The sequence below is a fragment of the Rhinolophus hipposideros genome, assembly GCF_964194185.1.
Source record: "Rhinolophus hipposideros genome assembly, chromosome: 6".
Classification (NCBI taxonomy): Eukaryota; Metazoa; Chordata; class Mammalia; order Chiroptera; family Rhinolophidae; genus Rhinolophus; species Rhinolophus hipposideros.
In genome coordinates this window covers 59,366,987-59,383,394 of record NC_138052.1, presented here as the reverse complement: position 1 = coordinate 59,383,394, position 16,408 = coordinate 59,366,987, and the positions used below count along the sequence as shown (strand labels likewise).

The 16,408-nt window shown below is 35.2% G+C and overlaps 1 protein-coding gene across 1 annotated transcript in view; it reads right to left on the bottom strand.

Moving 5' to 3' along the window:
• Positions 1 to 16,408, bottom strand: part of FSIP2 (fibrous sheath interacting protein 2) — a gene marked incomplete at both ends in the record, with an annotated part of 80,587 nt that overhangs the window by 32,305 nt on the left and 31,874 nt on the right. Inside the window, 4 exon segments of the mRNA XM_081050774.1 lie at positions 875 to 9,830; positions 12,121 to 12,157; positions 14,186 to 14,312; positions 15,751 to 15,808. Of these exon segments, the coding sequence (XP_080906900.1) occupies positions 875 to 9,830; positions 12,121 to 12,157; positions 14,186 to 14,312; positions 15,751 to 15,808 (9,178 nt within the window).

The window sequence follows — 16,408 nt, the reverse complement described above, 5'->3', positions numbered from 1 at the left end:
AGAAAGTCTGTTTATGAGCTAGCAATTGAAGGCGCACAACTATCCATCTTGAAAAAAAAAAATACCAGTTGTAAGAATGGGACATGACCTCCTCCTGCAGGTTTTAGGACTGGTAATATGTAATCTCCTATTTGAATATTAGGCAAGTGATACATCTGGACTGGTAATGTAGCAACTAATCGCTGGTAACTGGAATTATTGATCTAGTACAGGGCTATTATAGTATCATTATATTCAATTTTATGAAATTGCCAATAATTAACAGGCTTGGACATACAAAAATGGCTATTACATATGGTTCAACCTAACATATATAGATGAGCCTTCTTAGAAAGAGAGTGAAAATAACTTTGTAAGAATATGTTTAGAGCATTATGCCTAAAGGGAATTCAAGAATACTGCAATGTCAATAAAACAAGATGCTTAATACCACAGTTCTTATAAACTGCGACTAACAATGGCAGACTTCCACTGTAAACCTCGAAAAGGTGAATCACTAACCTTCTATCAATTAACTATGTATTTGGTATGATTATAAAGAAGTCATGCGTAAGAACTTAAAAACTCTTTGGAATTCATACCTCATGCTTAACCCAAATCCCCTGCTTTGATGTACCCTCATTTTCTCACACCTGTAGATATAGGAAACTGAGCAAGAGATACTTTCAGAGTCAAACCAGGTGAATATTTAACCCTTTTTTTTTTTTTTTTTTTTTTTAGTATCCTAGTATATCAAGAAGTACTAAGTACCCCATCTCCAAGTCTATTTTCAGAAAAACAGTGAATGTAGTTTCTTGGTTAGGTGATCTTTAAACATATCAGACTATTTTTTCTAAACTATGCCAAATTTTAAAGTAAGTTATCTTTTGCTTACCTCTAGTTTTGAAATTCTTGAAATGTATGATCACACATGTAGTTACATGTCTTGCTACTAAATTAATTTCATTTGGACCCAGTTCATAATCAGCAAAAGCAATGACTTCAAGTTCCTTCAGAGCCTGTATCTTTGGGTACCCCTTATTTTCCCATTTTTGCAATAAAGAACAATCTCCCCTGCTGGCTTCAGGTTTTTCTTCCTCTTCAGGTATACAGCTGATTCTTTTATCACACATTCCCAGGAAACTTTTCTCTTCATTCTCTTGTCCTGTAGGGTTTTGCCTTGATATGAAAAATGGTTTCATTGTTTCCATGCTTTCATTTATGTGTGGTTGACTTGGGAAACCATAGCTTGACAACACAGTATTGACAATATTTTCTGCAGCTAAACATATTTTCAGTGGAGCAACAGTTATCTGAGTTAGGTCTGGCTCAACAACTGGTTTTAGGGTCTCATAATGAAACACACTTGGATTTTCACCTTTTCCCATTTCTATGAATGACAAAACTTGCTTTAATTCTTCTTCTGTGGATTCATTTGCTTTCTTAATCAGTTTTTGTAAGACACTGCCTGCAGGAAGGGAGCTATGTCCTTTCATGGCTGGATCAAAATGGCTGAAGTTAGATTCCATTGGGCTGTAGTCTTTCACTTTGTTTCTAGGACATAGTGGTGTATTTTCTGAATCAGGTCTTTCCATTGACTCTGTGCTTTTAATTGTGTCTCTGGCATATGAGGATACATTTGATGAAACCCTATATCTTTTTTTCACATCTTCTTTGGAATAAAACACCAAACCAGGTACACTGATTTGTGGAGGATTATTTCCCAAATTAACTTCCTTTAACTCTGACATTGGCATTTTCACATCCGTTGCTAATTCAAGCTGATTAACAATGTAGATATTTTCCACTCCTTGGAATGAACTGTCCATTGGAAGGTTTCTGATCAGAGACTCATTGAAATAAGTACACTGGTCTATTAGTGTGCCAATGATCTCACTGGCTACAATGTTCTCGTTCAATATGCTATTTGAAGATGGCTCTACTTGGCTTATTTCTTTGTCTATCTTGCTCTTAATTATACCAAGCATGTCACTGACGAGATTAACAGCATATGTATGTAATTCTGAATGGAATGAATGAACCTGTAGAATAGCATTCTGTGTATTTTCCTTGGAAATAATATCACTCGACTTGGATTCATCAGAAAACATTTTCAGTGGTTGTAATTTTGGCAACATCGTTTTGCTTAATACTCTCTGCTGGACAGAAAAAAGGTTTTCTATAGGCATTTTCACTATTTCAGAAAACTCATATTTAGAAATATGTTTAAACTGCACGTCTACAAATGACTCGAACATTTTTAAAATTCTTTCTACAATTTCTCGAACAATTTGCTTGCTAGAGCCCAAAGACATATGGTCTTTTGTCTTCATGTTATAGATTGGCACACTGCTGAAGATATCCTTGGTTGGAAAACTGTATTTACTTTTAGTAGCAATGTGTTGTTTCCTCCTTGCTAGAGTTTCTTTACTATCTGGGGTAGACATCTGGGACAAAAAGCACAGCTGTAATTTTTCAAATAGCATTTCAATAATTTCCTTTCCAAACATATTAATTTGTGCTTTGGTATCTTCACTTCTAGTAGAAGTTCCTTTAAAATTATTATGGAACCCATTTTCACAGTCCTCAAGATGTGGCGAATTTAAAAATGAAAGAGAATATCCTAATTCTTTTGCTTTTATTGAAATTTTGGTCAAAACATTTTCAGCTATCATCCATAGCTCACATTTTTCACTTTCCATGTCATTTGTTTCTGCTTGCCATTCGTCAAATATTTTTTTAAATATACCATCTTTCGGAAAAATCTGTTCTAGCTGTGAAGAAACATTTTCCAAGTAAAAGCATCCTTGTGTTTTGGCAAGAGAACCTGTGCCTATATTCCCCTGTGACAGTTTGTGACCATCCAGATGTGAGAATTTGATCCGATAAGCCAAATTGTGATTACTTATAGCATATAATCCTTGCAAAACTGTAGTAACTATTTTATTTGCTGCCATGATTTGATCAGATGGTAATGCTTTCACCTTTACCATTGCTCTAATTTGGTTCACCTTTTCAAATTCTTTCACAATTGTTTCCAGGATATTACTTATTACATCCTTAGCATACATTTTTAATTCTGAAGTGGGCAATTTTGTTTCCAGTAAGACTTGTGCATCTCCTGTTGACAGGATGTGTGGCAGCTCAGTGGCAGTCTTGGACCAGCTGTCTTTTGGAGTCTTCTCTACAGGATTTAACTTGGTCTTCCTTTTGGCCTTAGCACCACTAGGTCCTAGATGTGATTTTGTTCTAAATTTAGGCAAAGGAGTAACTTTTGATTTTGCTTTTAAATTTGTTTTAAAACCTGGCTGAGGGCTGCCCTTAGGGCTCTCTTTAAAACTGTGTAGCCTTAGAGATTGCAACTCATCAGAACAACCTTCAGCGGAAGGGGTCTCTTCTAGATGAAATGAGGCAAAATTTGTGATCTTACTGAGAACCAGTTCAACTAAATCCTTTGCTACTTGCAGTGATGAATATTGCAGAACATTGTTTTCCAATAGAGAGACATTTTTTTTATTTGCATAAGGATAAACCTGTGGTATCACATACCTAGAAGATGTACTTTGTTTTCCTGCTTGTTTAGTTTGCCTGGCTGAAAGAAATGATGGTTTCTTGGGTAAGGTATCATTGTTGTCAGATGCTTCTTCTTTTTTATTACTTTCACATAAGCATGTCACAACTATAGAGTACATTTTTCCCAAAACACTTTCAACTATGTCATTTGCTACACTGTTAATATGTGATTGAAGAAAGTTTTTTTGTGTTATGTCTGATGTTTTAATTTTAGAATTATATGCAAAGTAGGGGATTTCATTAAATGGCAGCAAATGGCCTGTAATCTCCATTATTCTTTGATATATTTTATTTAAAACTTCTTCCACTGCACTGAGTAGTGCAGTTTTTTGTTTTGATTCTCCATTTCTCATAAATATGTCTTCCAAAACATTTATCTGGCTTTCCTTTTCCGGTGTTGTTTGGTTTTGTTCTAATGGATTCTTGGAAAACAGAGAGACTTTGGTGTTTTCCTCCTGCTCTATTTGCCCTGGCAATATATCATTTGATACAGTTAATTGTGAAAATGAGTTAGGAATGTTTTCTGAGTAAAAACTAATTTCTTTGACAGATTTTTTATCACATAAAATCTTTAAGATACTATTGACAGTTTCACTCACAATGATGTTTTCTTGGAATAAAATATTGTTTTGATACGGATACACCTTTTGGATTTCTAGGTCTAAGTCATTTTTAATAAGCTTCAAAACGACACTGGCAATGATGTCAGCATATTCCTTGAGACTAGTTTGTGATAGATGAATTGTGGATCCAAGTTTTTCTCTGTAACTGGCAAAAGTGTAACCTGTAGGCTCTTGGCTGAGAATATTTTCAGTTGATATTTTCAGAACCCTCAGATTTGGTTGCATTTGACTTGATTCATGAAAGATGCTGTCATCTTGTTTATGATTTTCCAGTTCCGGGCAAATGAACAACTTTTCTTTAGGCTGGAAAGCTAAAGTAATTAACGAATCTATTCTTTCTGTGGCAAAAGATTCTAACCGATTAAAAATAGTTTTAGTTATGAAGTTAGCATTTTCCTCATATGGGTCAGGCGCAGATTTCTTGGTGTATTCTTTCTCTACTACAGTTATCTGACTATCATCAGCATAAGCTGATTTCAGATTTTTTGAAGATGAAAAACACTCTGTTTTTCTTTCACTTTTTGACTCCATGAGAGGAGGCCGCTGACACACTGCTTGTGAAAACATATCACAAAAGGTAAGCGGCAATCTTGTAGAAGTAGGGTCCTCTGTATTTATGCCAAGCATGACAGCAGAACTGAGATTATGAAGAACGATGTCCACTATATCATTGGATATCAAAATGGCATCTGATTTAGGAACTGAAAGTTTTGGAATAATCTTATTTGCACCTTCAATGGACATTTCAGAATTTGCTCCAGACTGTTTATCAGCTATGCTGCATTTCAGAGTGGGTGTGGCAAATGAGAGATTATTTTGATACAATGTTTTTTCATAAATATCACATAGGATACCTTCAATGGTATCTTGTATTTGAAACTGAAGTACTTTTCGATATTCAGTTTTACTAAACATCTTTTCAATAATACCTTCTTGCTGATCTGAATCCGTCTCTTTGTCACAGGTGTTTCTGTCACATTTACCTTTAGACGATATAATATCTAATACTGTGGTAACAATTTGACTTGCAATACCTTCAGAAACCACAATGTTATGAGTTACGAAAGGACTTTCCCTTTCTTTATCTAACTCATGTTTGATTGCTTGTAGAATTTTTCTGGCCACTTCTGTTGCATATGTATTTAATTTATTTAAAGAGAGTTGACATGAGTTGGTCTGTTCTGATGTAATATGATCCACTGAGTAGCAAGAAAATCGATCATCAGAACATGAATCTTCAGCTGATAATGTTTTGCTTAATGTATTTTTATCCTGCTGAACAGGTAAAGCCATTGGAACTGTGAAGTTGATTTGGGGATAAAAAAGGGATTTTACTTTGCGAGCAGTAAAAGTTTTTAGATTTGTTAGTATTGACTGTACAATATCTTCAAGTACATTTACGTTGGCCTGTTTGTCAACATTGAATCTGGACTGAACAGTACATGGATTCTTGTCCAGCACAGTAACAGAAGACTTTTCTCCATACGTGTGTTCATGAAAAGAAACATTGGTTGAAAAGGTGATGTTTTTATACCTGTTTTTACTTGCATTTCTCTCTGTCATGGCAGCTGAATAAAGTTTATGAAATACAATTCTAACAACATCGTCTGACACTATGGTTACATCTGCTTCAGACACTAAAGGGCCCATGATTTTATCTAAAAATTGAGATGTTTGAGCGATTGGTTCATCAATATTGTGAAGAATGTTATTTAAAGGAGAGTGGGAGAGAGAAAGCACATTTAATTGATTGACCAAAGCACCTTGAAAAATTTCATTCAAAATATTTCTTATGATGGGAACGACTGGAGACTTCTGTGGTTCTTTGAGTTTCACTTCAACTTTGTTTAAGGTTCTTTCTAGAACCCATTGTTTAAGAGAATCTGATTTAGTTTCTTCTGTTAGTGATGTTCTCTCTCTGGTGAATTCTTTCTCTGTATCTTCAGCATCTTCTAGAAATGAATCTGATTCAGCTCCTCCAGGTAGGAAATTTCCATAGGTTGGCCTGTATCGATAATTTTCAATGCCTCTCTCTTCATATTCAGTTTCATTAAACATACCTTGGGATACTGCTTCTAAAATTAAATTGACTATATTCTTAAGCATTTGATTCTCATGTGGTGGAGTTTTTATGCTTGTCTTCAAATCTGAGTTCATATTTAATTCAGTTTGAATAGCTTTTAAAATACTACTTGATACCTTCTTTGCATGCTTGTATAAAGTAGATTGCAATAGTTCTTCATGTGTGTCTGTGAAAACATTGGCACTTTCACATTTTAAGTCCATCTTACTGCTATTTTTATTTCCATCAGTAATAGAATCCAGAGTTTCTAAATTTCCATTGGCAAATCCTTCCAGTTTGGCAAAAACCATATTAAGAATATCTGAAGCCACAGATTTCAGTTTACTTGACTGTATTTCTTTTGTCCTCCCTGTTTGGGAAGACACAGGAGCAATACTTTTTACCTTATTTTTACTCCCTTCTTCATTACTCTTCTGAACCATCATCCTGGAAACTATGCTAGCGATTATGTCCGTGCATTTGGCAATTCCCTCAATAATCGAAGCAAATGAGAGGCTGTCAATATAAGGAGCTTCTGAGACAGCTTTAATTCCAGAACTTATGAAACTGTTATCCATGTCAATATTACATAATTTTGCAAGGATATATTCCAAAATTGTTTTGGAAACAAGCTGAATATTAGACTTCAATTCAGTAGCCCTTTGCTGATTCTCATTTTTCATCTTTCTGTTTAGCTTACTACAAGATGGCTGACAGTCAGGATGAACTCCTATGAGCTTAAGTAACATTTCATATAGTGTTTCCCCAATCCTATCTACTATTTGCAATCTCATCTTCTCTGTGAGATCTTTTCCATTAGAGACACTATGGAGAGCACATGGAGTAGCCAAATATTGCTGAAAAGATTTTTTATCCTGCCTACTAGGCAAAGTGTTTTGTTTTTCACCATTGTCAGAGCCATATGAAGTTGAAGGCCTTGACTTATCGGAAGGGAGTGAAATACTGCTTTGATCTGGATGTCCACTTGATAGTATTTCACAAATCCAAGTTAATAATGGAGATGTCATAATGTCATCATCAAGACTTGAGACAAGAGATTCTAATTTATCAGTGTCAGCAAAAAATCCTTCGGGGGATGTGGTGTGGTCTGCTTCGCGAAAGTTGCTGTTTTTCTTATCAAGTTCCAATTCATCCTGGATGGCATGCAAAACAATGTTGACCACTTTAGTTGTGTATGTACTAAGCTGAGATCGTAGGGAAGATTGCTCTGCCAGTGGAGATTTGGAGCCTATTTGCAATTTTGGATAAATGAGTAACTTCAGCCTTTTAAAAACTATGTTAATGATCTTATCAGTCAGATCATCTATAAATTTAGGTTCACTTTCTTCAGATTTTAACAGGGATGGTTTTGTAGGAGGGAAATCAAGTGAAGATAAATATTTCATTTTCTTTTCACTGTCAAACCATATTTTTAATGACTTTGTATTTGGTGCTTCCTTGGCCAGGTGGGGTATACCAGAAGTATCTAGAGAAGTTTGATGAACTGATGACGAACTGGGGCTCTTTGTGGTACTGGGCATGCAGCTGGATGCCTTCTGGAGTATATTTAGCACAGCATCTGTTATTTCTCGGGCCACTGTACGAATTTCTGACACAGAGAACATCTGTTCCATCCATTCTTGATGTGACAGTCCTTGAGGTTTTTCTGAAACAAGAACTGAAGCTTCTTTCCCAGTTTCACTGCCTAAGTGACCTGGAGGAATGGAAGATATGCCCTTGAACATTTCTGTTAAAATACTTTTAATTATGTTTTGTGAAGCCTTTTGCATTTTATGCTTTTGATCTTGGCTGAAAATCAAAATGTCTTCTTTCAGACATGGCTTTTCCTTTAAAATTTCTTGATTATTAAAACATGGTAACTCAGTCTTTAATCCCCCATCATAAAACACAACTTTGCTTCTTGGAGAGGTGGGCTTTGTGGGTGGTGTGCTATTTCTTTTGTATTCAAAACAAGTCTTTCCTTTTGTAAACCAATCCTCAGGATTCTGTTTTTGTGATTTTGCTTTTTCTTCTTTAAAAGATGAATCAAGCACATTTTCTACAATTTTGTCTATTTCTTCATTATCATCTTCAGAATAAAGGACCATGCCAGGAACATTGACAGGTGGAAATGGTTTTGTAGACCTAGCACCGCTGGGTAACCTAGTGCCAGTTACTCTGTACTTTCCTTCAGGGTCAGAAAAATTACTCAGTCTAGAATGTCTACATTTTTTACCATCTGCTTTTAATGGCTTCTGGTGCAGCTGAGTGAAGATATCATTGAGTAGCTGAAGGAGTCCTACCGTTTCTTCAGAGGCAATAAGCCTCTCACTGTTAAGTTCAGGGTATATGTACCCTACTATAGCACTGATTGCTTCTTCTATATAGCCAACCAGAGAGGACTGTGAACAAATATTTGATATTAAGTTTTGTATTTCTTCTTTAAGAGTTAAATTAGCTTCATCAGTTTCAAGACTACATTTCTTTTTGTCAGCTTTTTCAAGGAATGTACATGTTTGGTTTGTCATATGTTGCTGATAGGAAAGTTTAGTTGGATCTCCTAGATGAGGAAGATCATCTGGCTTACAAGGTGCAAGAGTCATAAACTTTTGTAAAATGGCATGCACCATATCCTCTGCAATATCACACATGGATTTCATAGGCAGTGAAGGTAGTGAAGCTTCTAAAGGTTTTCCTATTGATGGAGTGAGGTATTCTCCACTGGGTGTTAAGCTTGGTTTTATGTCGACTGACAAATCTTCTTGTAAAAACATCTCAAAACATTTTTTCTCTATGGCAGACTGGAGCTTCTCTAGCATATTTTCCACAATCTCTGAAGCAACTGAGGAGATATCAGCATTGGAGAGCAAACCCGTTTTATCAGGCTCGCTTTGATCAACAAACACTTCAGCAGTTATAGAAGAGATAGATGGAATGGCCTGTGTTAAGTCAGACATTATTTCTTTAAAAATTCTTTCTAAAATTAATTCAGTTTCTGCTTTTAAGTGACATTTAAAATTAACAAAAATATTCTTTAAATTCTTTATTTCACTCATGGCTTTTGCTTTTTGCTCAGAAAATTCTACACTCTGTAAGCCGTCTGTTTCAGTGGTAGCATCCTTAAATTTTTTTGTGCCTGTTTCAAATGATGCAAAAAGGTGGCTATCAGATTTACAACTTCTTAGCTTAGGGTATGCATATATCATGCCGGTTTTATTCTTTTTGAATCCAGATGTTATAGATTGTCCTTTTATGTGATATATATTTCCAACTGCTCGTCCCACATGTGCAGACGGTGGTTTTAAAGGTGAAGTTGGTCGCCTCACTGATTTGTCAACTGCAAATGCACAGGGCTCTCTCTGAAATGTTTTAGTTGTTGCAGATGTATAGCTTCTATACATAAACTCTTCACTGCATGTGCTACAGAAACTTGAACTATCTGAAGAGAGGACAGACTCATCAGACACTGTGTACGCATTATTTTGCAACCTTTCTTCATACTTTGTGATGGCTGGATATAATATACTGGTCACTGTAGCCACAACCCAGGTCATTATATTCTGAATTATACTATTTAGTTCTTCAGACGTCACCTGGAAAGGAGGCAAAGAGGAATGAAAAAATCATATCAGAACTCACTCTATTCTGGGACAGAGGGTAACATTTATTTATTTATTTTTATATCAAATGATGCAAGGCTGGATACCATCATGGTTATGAATAGAACATGGTAAATAATCTATTTTGAATTTCAGATTAACTTCAAGTTGGTTTATTTTTTAATACAATAAAATAATTTTATATAAGTTCCCATTTGATTCACATTCCCTTAGAAGGTTTTTTTTTTTTCTACCTCTCCGCTCCCCCAGCCCACCCCACAACATTTATTGCCGAGCTACATGACTTTTTGACTTAAAAAAAAAAAAATCACTAAATTGCTGTATAGGATCATGACACACAAGGGTTTTGGCAAGAAGAAACAGTGTCTGTGACCCAGCAAAATTATTTTTAAAATACAACAGATTATTTCTACCAGAATATTTCTCAAAACAGATGTGGTGAAAATGTTTGGGTACTTTGAGAGGCATGTGTCTAGCTAAGATGTAAGGATGGAAAATAAGCCATCTCTGTTCCCCATTCCCTGGCACAGGGATGAGCCTGTGATCTGTATATATGGAAATGACGATAGCTAATTGTTAAGAATTATTTGATAGGCAATAAAATAATTAATGCACTGCAGAGATTGAATGGCTTTGTATCCAACAAAAGAGTATACGTACAAACTGTCTTACGGAGGCTGAGAAAAGATGATGCAGTGAAAGAACCATTTAGTTAAGATAGAAAATAAGGGCTAAGCTAGAACCGGGTCTTAAAGAGTCAGGAGCTGTGCAAGGGTGGGGAAGTTGGAAAATTCCTCATTTTGAGCTGGAAATAAATTTGGATGACCATTTCCTTTGTGGTCAATGATATTGTCACAGATTAAACTGCAACAAGAGTGGACACTGAATGCATCTGTAGAATTCTATATACCTCTCCTTACTTACTGAAAATCTGTTTGGGGCTCGCAAAAATTCTTATGCCTGTAATAAACTAGTAGTCTGTTTTTCAATTGGTGCTCTTGAGACATAAAGGCTGTAGACAATAACTGGCAGCAAAGCCTGCAAGGCTGGTTTGTAGTAGCAGGGTAAACAATAGGATTCTTGTAATGGACTGTTCACATCCCAAATATTGTCTTACGTTTGCATGGCATTATTCATGTTTTGGGCCAACATTCAAAGAAAAATAACACTTATGTTGCATACTGTCTCCTGACACATTTGAGAGTGTTTGGGGGCACCCCAGGAACAATCATTTTATTGTGCTGTAATAGCCAAATCTCCTAGATACTGTCTCACTTATTGCACACACGATTATACAACATATTACGTATGTATAATACTTGTCTTATGCTATGCTAAATCAAATGTTTTAAGAATAAAACCTAAATTTTAACAGAGACGACTCTTGTTCTAATCTACTATAACATATAAACTAAGACATTCAATATATTCAATATGTATTATTTTTCATATAATCAGATAATAAACGACAGACCTACATTGTAATTCTCTGGCTAGGTGCAAGAAACTGTTACCAATCTTAATATGTGAAAAAGAAATATTCCTAAAGTTTTCTAAGTAGTGAAATATGGTATATAGAACCTAGTTTTCACTTGCTTTCCATTATAAAATTAAACTGGGAAATACTCTCTTGAATCAAAGCTTTTGTATTTGCTACATATTCTATGAATTGAACAGGTGTCCATGTGAAAAAGTACGTCAGAATATGTGTTGTCCTCCAATCCATTTCTCTTTCCTGGCTGGTCTGACTACATCCAGATTTGGGACTTACAACTATGCCCTGTTATCTGTCTGTTCCAAGTCTTAGCTCATAGGTGACCAGGTACCTTTTTATGTGACTTTCTTGGGTGACGAGGTCCCTTCCTCTGAAAAGGGCTAGAAACAGACCTAGGCATTTCAGCTCACCAGCCAAGTCTGCAAAGCTGTTTCACTTAATGGCTTCCATGACAGAAAGGGTTTGTGGTTATCTCATGCTGTTCTTATGATGGCTAGGCCCCGAATGCCTTCTCCTCCTTCTGTCCCTATAAGACCCCTTCCTGACATGCCAACATTATCTTTTGATTAGAACTTTAGACCACTGAGAAATCTAAGAATTAACTGAAGGTAGACATTAAAACAGAAAAAAAGGGCGGGGACAAAGAGAGAGAGACTGACTAATATCAATAGATGATTACTCATTATTTGTTTCACAGATTTTTTTTCTATTATGACACATTAGAAAGTATTAATACACTGCTTTATCAGTGGTTTTTATGATACATACTTTTTTTTGCAAGCAATTTTGTGGAAGATTCTGTTGTCTGTAAAGCCAAGAAAGGTTGATCATTTAGTTATTATTTAGGGTCAAGAATTTATGTAATTTTTCCAAAATTTCTGATCTTTGAATGTCTTTTCTTTATATAGCTGAGAGTTTTTCTACAGAAATTCAAAAGGAAGAATTGACTTTATTTTTGTTCACCCCCCCACACACACCCACCCATTTCTCCTCCTCTTTCTATACTGACCCACATGCTTTATTACTCAAAGGGGGAGAATTGTAGCTAATGCATAAAATATTTATCTATCTGAAAATTCTATTGACCAACCTTATCTATGCCTGCTTTGTGGGTCTCTGAAGTAAGACAGAATTGGAGGGAGAGTGTGGGCTAGTCTTTCCTGTCTTCCAAAAGACACGAGGTAGCAAAGCATCTGACTGGAGATTTCTGATAGTCCTTTACTTACTTCAAATTCCATAGACCCACCCACATTCTCATTGAAAAGTAGGAAGGGAACACGTGGATGATTATTCAATAACTATGGTTAAAAACATAGGTTTCTAGCCATATTCAATATCAATTGATATGTAGCCCTTTCCTATGTATGACGATATTCTATCATGTGTTCTATTTACAATTATCATCACAACTAATAATGTAAAAACATAATTTTCTGAATTGTAACAAATGAAAGAAAAACTCAAGAATGAAAATTATAGAATAACAAAACAAATAGTGAGATATGATCTAAGACTGTAGTTCTGGTTTATTTTCATATGTTTCAGACATATGATAATTATTTTTCATATATTTCCACATAGGCCCTTTGCTTATCTTCTTCCTGTGTTCTTGAAAGAAAATTGACTCTTTAAATTTTTTTGGCCTGTACTTTACATTATGAAATTTGATTTTCCCAAAGCCTAAAATTATGAGAAATGCCAAGGCTGAGAATTATATCCTTCATCTTGGCAGAAAAAGAAAACCTCACTGGTTTCAGCTCAGAAATTGGGCTTTATAGCAATAGTCCATAATTAGATTAGTATCTTTTTGCAATATGGAACCTGGAGCATGACAGCTGATATCGGTGACATGTTCACGATCTTCGACTCATTTATCTTTTTCAGTATATGGTTTCTTAGGTTAACCTAAGCATAGTTTTCTTCTTTCAGATCCTGCAAACTATCTCCCATATTCATTTTTCTATTTTCTTCACATTATACTGTAGGCACCAAATTAAACTCAAGGAGTCCACTGTATTGATGGAAACCTATCCTCAACAGGCATTCTGCCCCAAAGACATGCATATAGATCCAAACGAAGAGCAAAGACCTAAGAATAAAATTAATCAAATGACTGAGAAAGCTTCAATGAAGACCACTAAAAAACAATTGTAATAACTAGATAAAGAATGTCAGTAGAAATGACAGCATAAGGAGCTCTGAAAATTTTACTCTTCCATATAAGTAATGGATAAGCTGGAAAAAATGTTTTTTCCTAATTTTATAGTAAATGTTTTTATAATGATTTTTTTATAGTTTCAGAACTCTGAAAATTAACTAAAGGATTTCAGCATTCTAGAAAAGTGTTTATTCAAGAAAAATGGCTGATCCAGGTATGAGCAGTGAGCTTTGTGTTATTTTTAACTTTCAGTATTTCCAACCCCTTTCTCCAGCAACACCGTGTCCTTGAAAAACAACACCTCACTATCCCAGGAGCATATCTGTTCATTGGGGTGGCTGCCTAATATCTAGAAGCTACCATAGTAGGTTCTCATTAAATATTTGATAAATAAATTCCCATTTAAAGTCTTTTGGACTGGGATTATTCTTTAGTCTAAAATAATGTCTTTGTGCAGGTGTCTACTAGACTTCTAGAACTGGTTCCTAGTTTCTTGCCTTTGATTTTTTTTATATATTGCTGCCACAGTTATCCATTACATATGCTAACTGGACCCCCTCCATCCATGTCAGTAAATGACAATTTATTAATGTCACCCAATAAAAAACTTTGTATTTTTTACCATAGTCTACAGGGCAGCCGATTTATTGCCTCCTTTACTCTGTTTCTCCTTACATCTTCCATCCCAATAATACAAACTTACTCATTATCAAAGTACAATGCTTAATTTTTGCAACTCGGTTTACTCTCACTGCTATCATATTTGCTTTATCTTCATTCTCTTGGTCATGAATTTCCATGTCTATTTGATAAAGCATTCTGTATATGTCTTTTATATTAGCATTAGGAAAAATTAGAAGTAAGCAACGGGGAGCAGGAGGTGGGTGATAGAACAGATGTGATGATTCCACTGTAAAGTTTTATGACAACTGGAGTTAAATTAGAAGAAGAATGTGACATATGTCGGATGGACAGAGTCAGACTAGGAAGTATTAGCTGTGTTTTGTTTGTAGTCTGACCTGATGTTAGGCTGCGTGGGTGCAGCTAAAAGTATTTTATTCCTATGAATTTGGGAGGGAGTGATGGGGAAGCTCCAAACCATGCATCGAGTTTTTCATTTTGGCTGAGCTAAGCTTTTTCATGAAAGAGTATCCAAAGTATTTGCTATAAAATATTCAAGTGACTCTGTCATCTTGGATGGGGAGAATGAAGAGGCAGGAATTAAGCCTTTAATATGAGCCCTCTCTTTTTTTATATAAAGAGGCAGATATTCATATTTTCACTAATAAAAATGTATTAAATTAAAAAATGGTCATTTTCTACTTATACTCACCATTCTCCCACCTTGTTCTGTTGCTTTCAACTAGACTAGTCAGTTTCCTTCCTTCTGCATGTATTACAGTGTTATGTGTTCTGTGAACTCTCAGTAAATCAGTCAAATTGACATCCATTTGTCCTAAAGTCAAGTTCCTTCCTCCAGGGAAGCTTGGGTTGAATATGTCAACCCTTTTACCACCCTATACCACTTAACTTTACCCATTTTCATAGAAATTTGGGTTTGTAAAATCTATCCTGGACCTTATTTTCTGGATTGATTTTTTTAAAAAGGTGATGGTTTTGAGTCTAAAATAATAGTCTCTCTTATTTAAAGTTGAGAAAACCATACATAAATACCAACAGAATAGGTGACCACCAAGGTTTGAGGAATGAAATTCCCTCAGACCCCAAAAATTTCTTTTCTAAAGACTTGTAGTTTCTACCATTAGAGATTATTATTTTGGATTATACTGCAAATACCCTTTAAGAGAGGAATAACTGATTATCAATACTTACAGTAACCTCATTTACTCTCCTTAGGAAGCCAATAATCTGAAAAAGCCTAAGGAATGGTATAAGTTTCAAAGCAGAGAAAGGAAAAGGGACAATTTCAGATCCTGAAAAGATACCTGAAGAGGAGAGGTCACAGTAGGACATGCTTGAAAGTGGCATAATGACTCTGAATGTAGGGGAAGTATAGAACCACAGTGGAATAAGGAAATAGAGAAGGAAGAACACATTTACTTTGTCTATCTTACAGCTGAAACCTACTGGTGAGAGTTTGCAAAAGACAGAATTTTCACTAATTCCAAGTAGAACTACAAGAATGAAGGATCCCACATAATCATTTACTGTTGAATACAACTCATGTAATTATTAAAATATTAGTTTATAATTACACATTAATTTCCTTAGATACTTACGTATTTGAGAAAATATGAGAAGGGAAAATTCGCTGGGCTGTGGCAGGAGCCGGAAGTCCTATTTATCAGGAAAAGAAAATTATAATTAGTTTGTATCCTTCCCCAGCAACTGTAAAATTGTCATTAATATCCTCTAGTAGGTCTTCATTCTCTGTTGTCACTGCCTTGGTTAAGTCTCCAGAGACTCTACCATGAAGTCTTAATTCTTAAGCAAGGCATAAAACATACCATACAATCTGACGCTTTTACCTACCTATCCAGGGTCTTCTCTGGCTATTCTTTCAGATGGGTTCCATGGTCCAGACACACAGAATGACTTATAATTTCCTAAATATACCATGTTTTCAATGCCTCTGGGCTCTTGTTTTTGCCATTTCCTTTGTCTGGAGCACCTTATTCCTTCTTTTAACTTCTGATGTTTTAGGTCTTATTCAGCTTGTGTTAAGTCCTCTAAAAAGCTTTCCTTGCAACTTGCCTAATAAGTAAATATCCATCTCTATTTCTCATTACGTATTCTGTATGTTTCTATTGCAAAACTCATAATGCTATATTGTAATTAAGAGTTCACTCTTCTGTCTCTCAGACTATGACATAAACTTACCACTAAACACATATTATTTAATGTGATTTATTTGTTGAATGCATAATTTAAAATGGT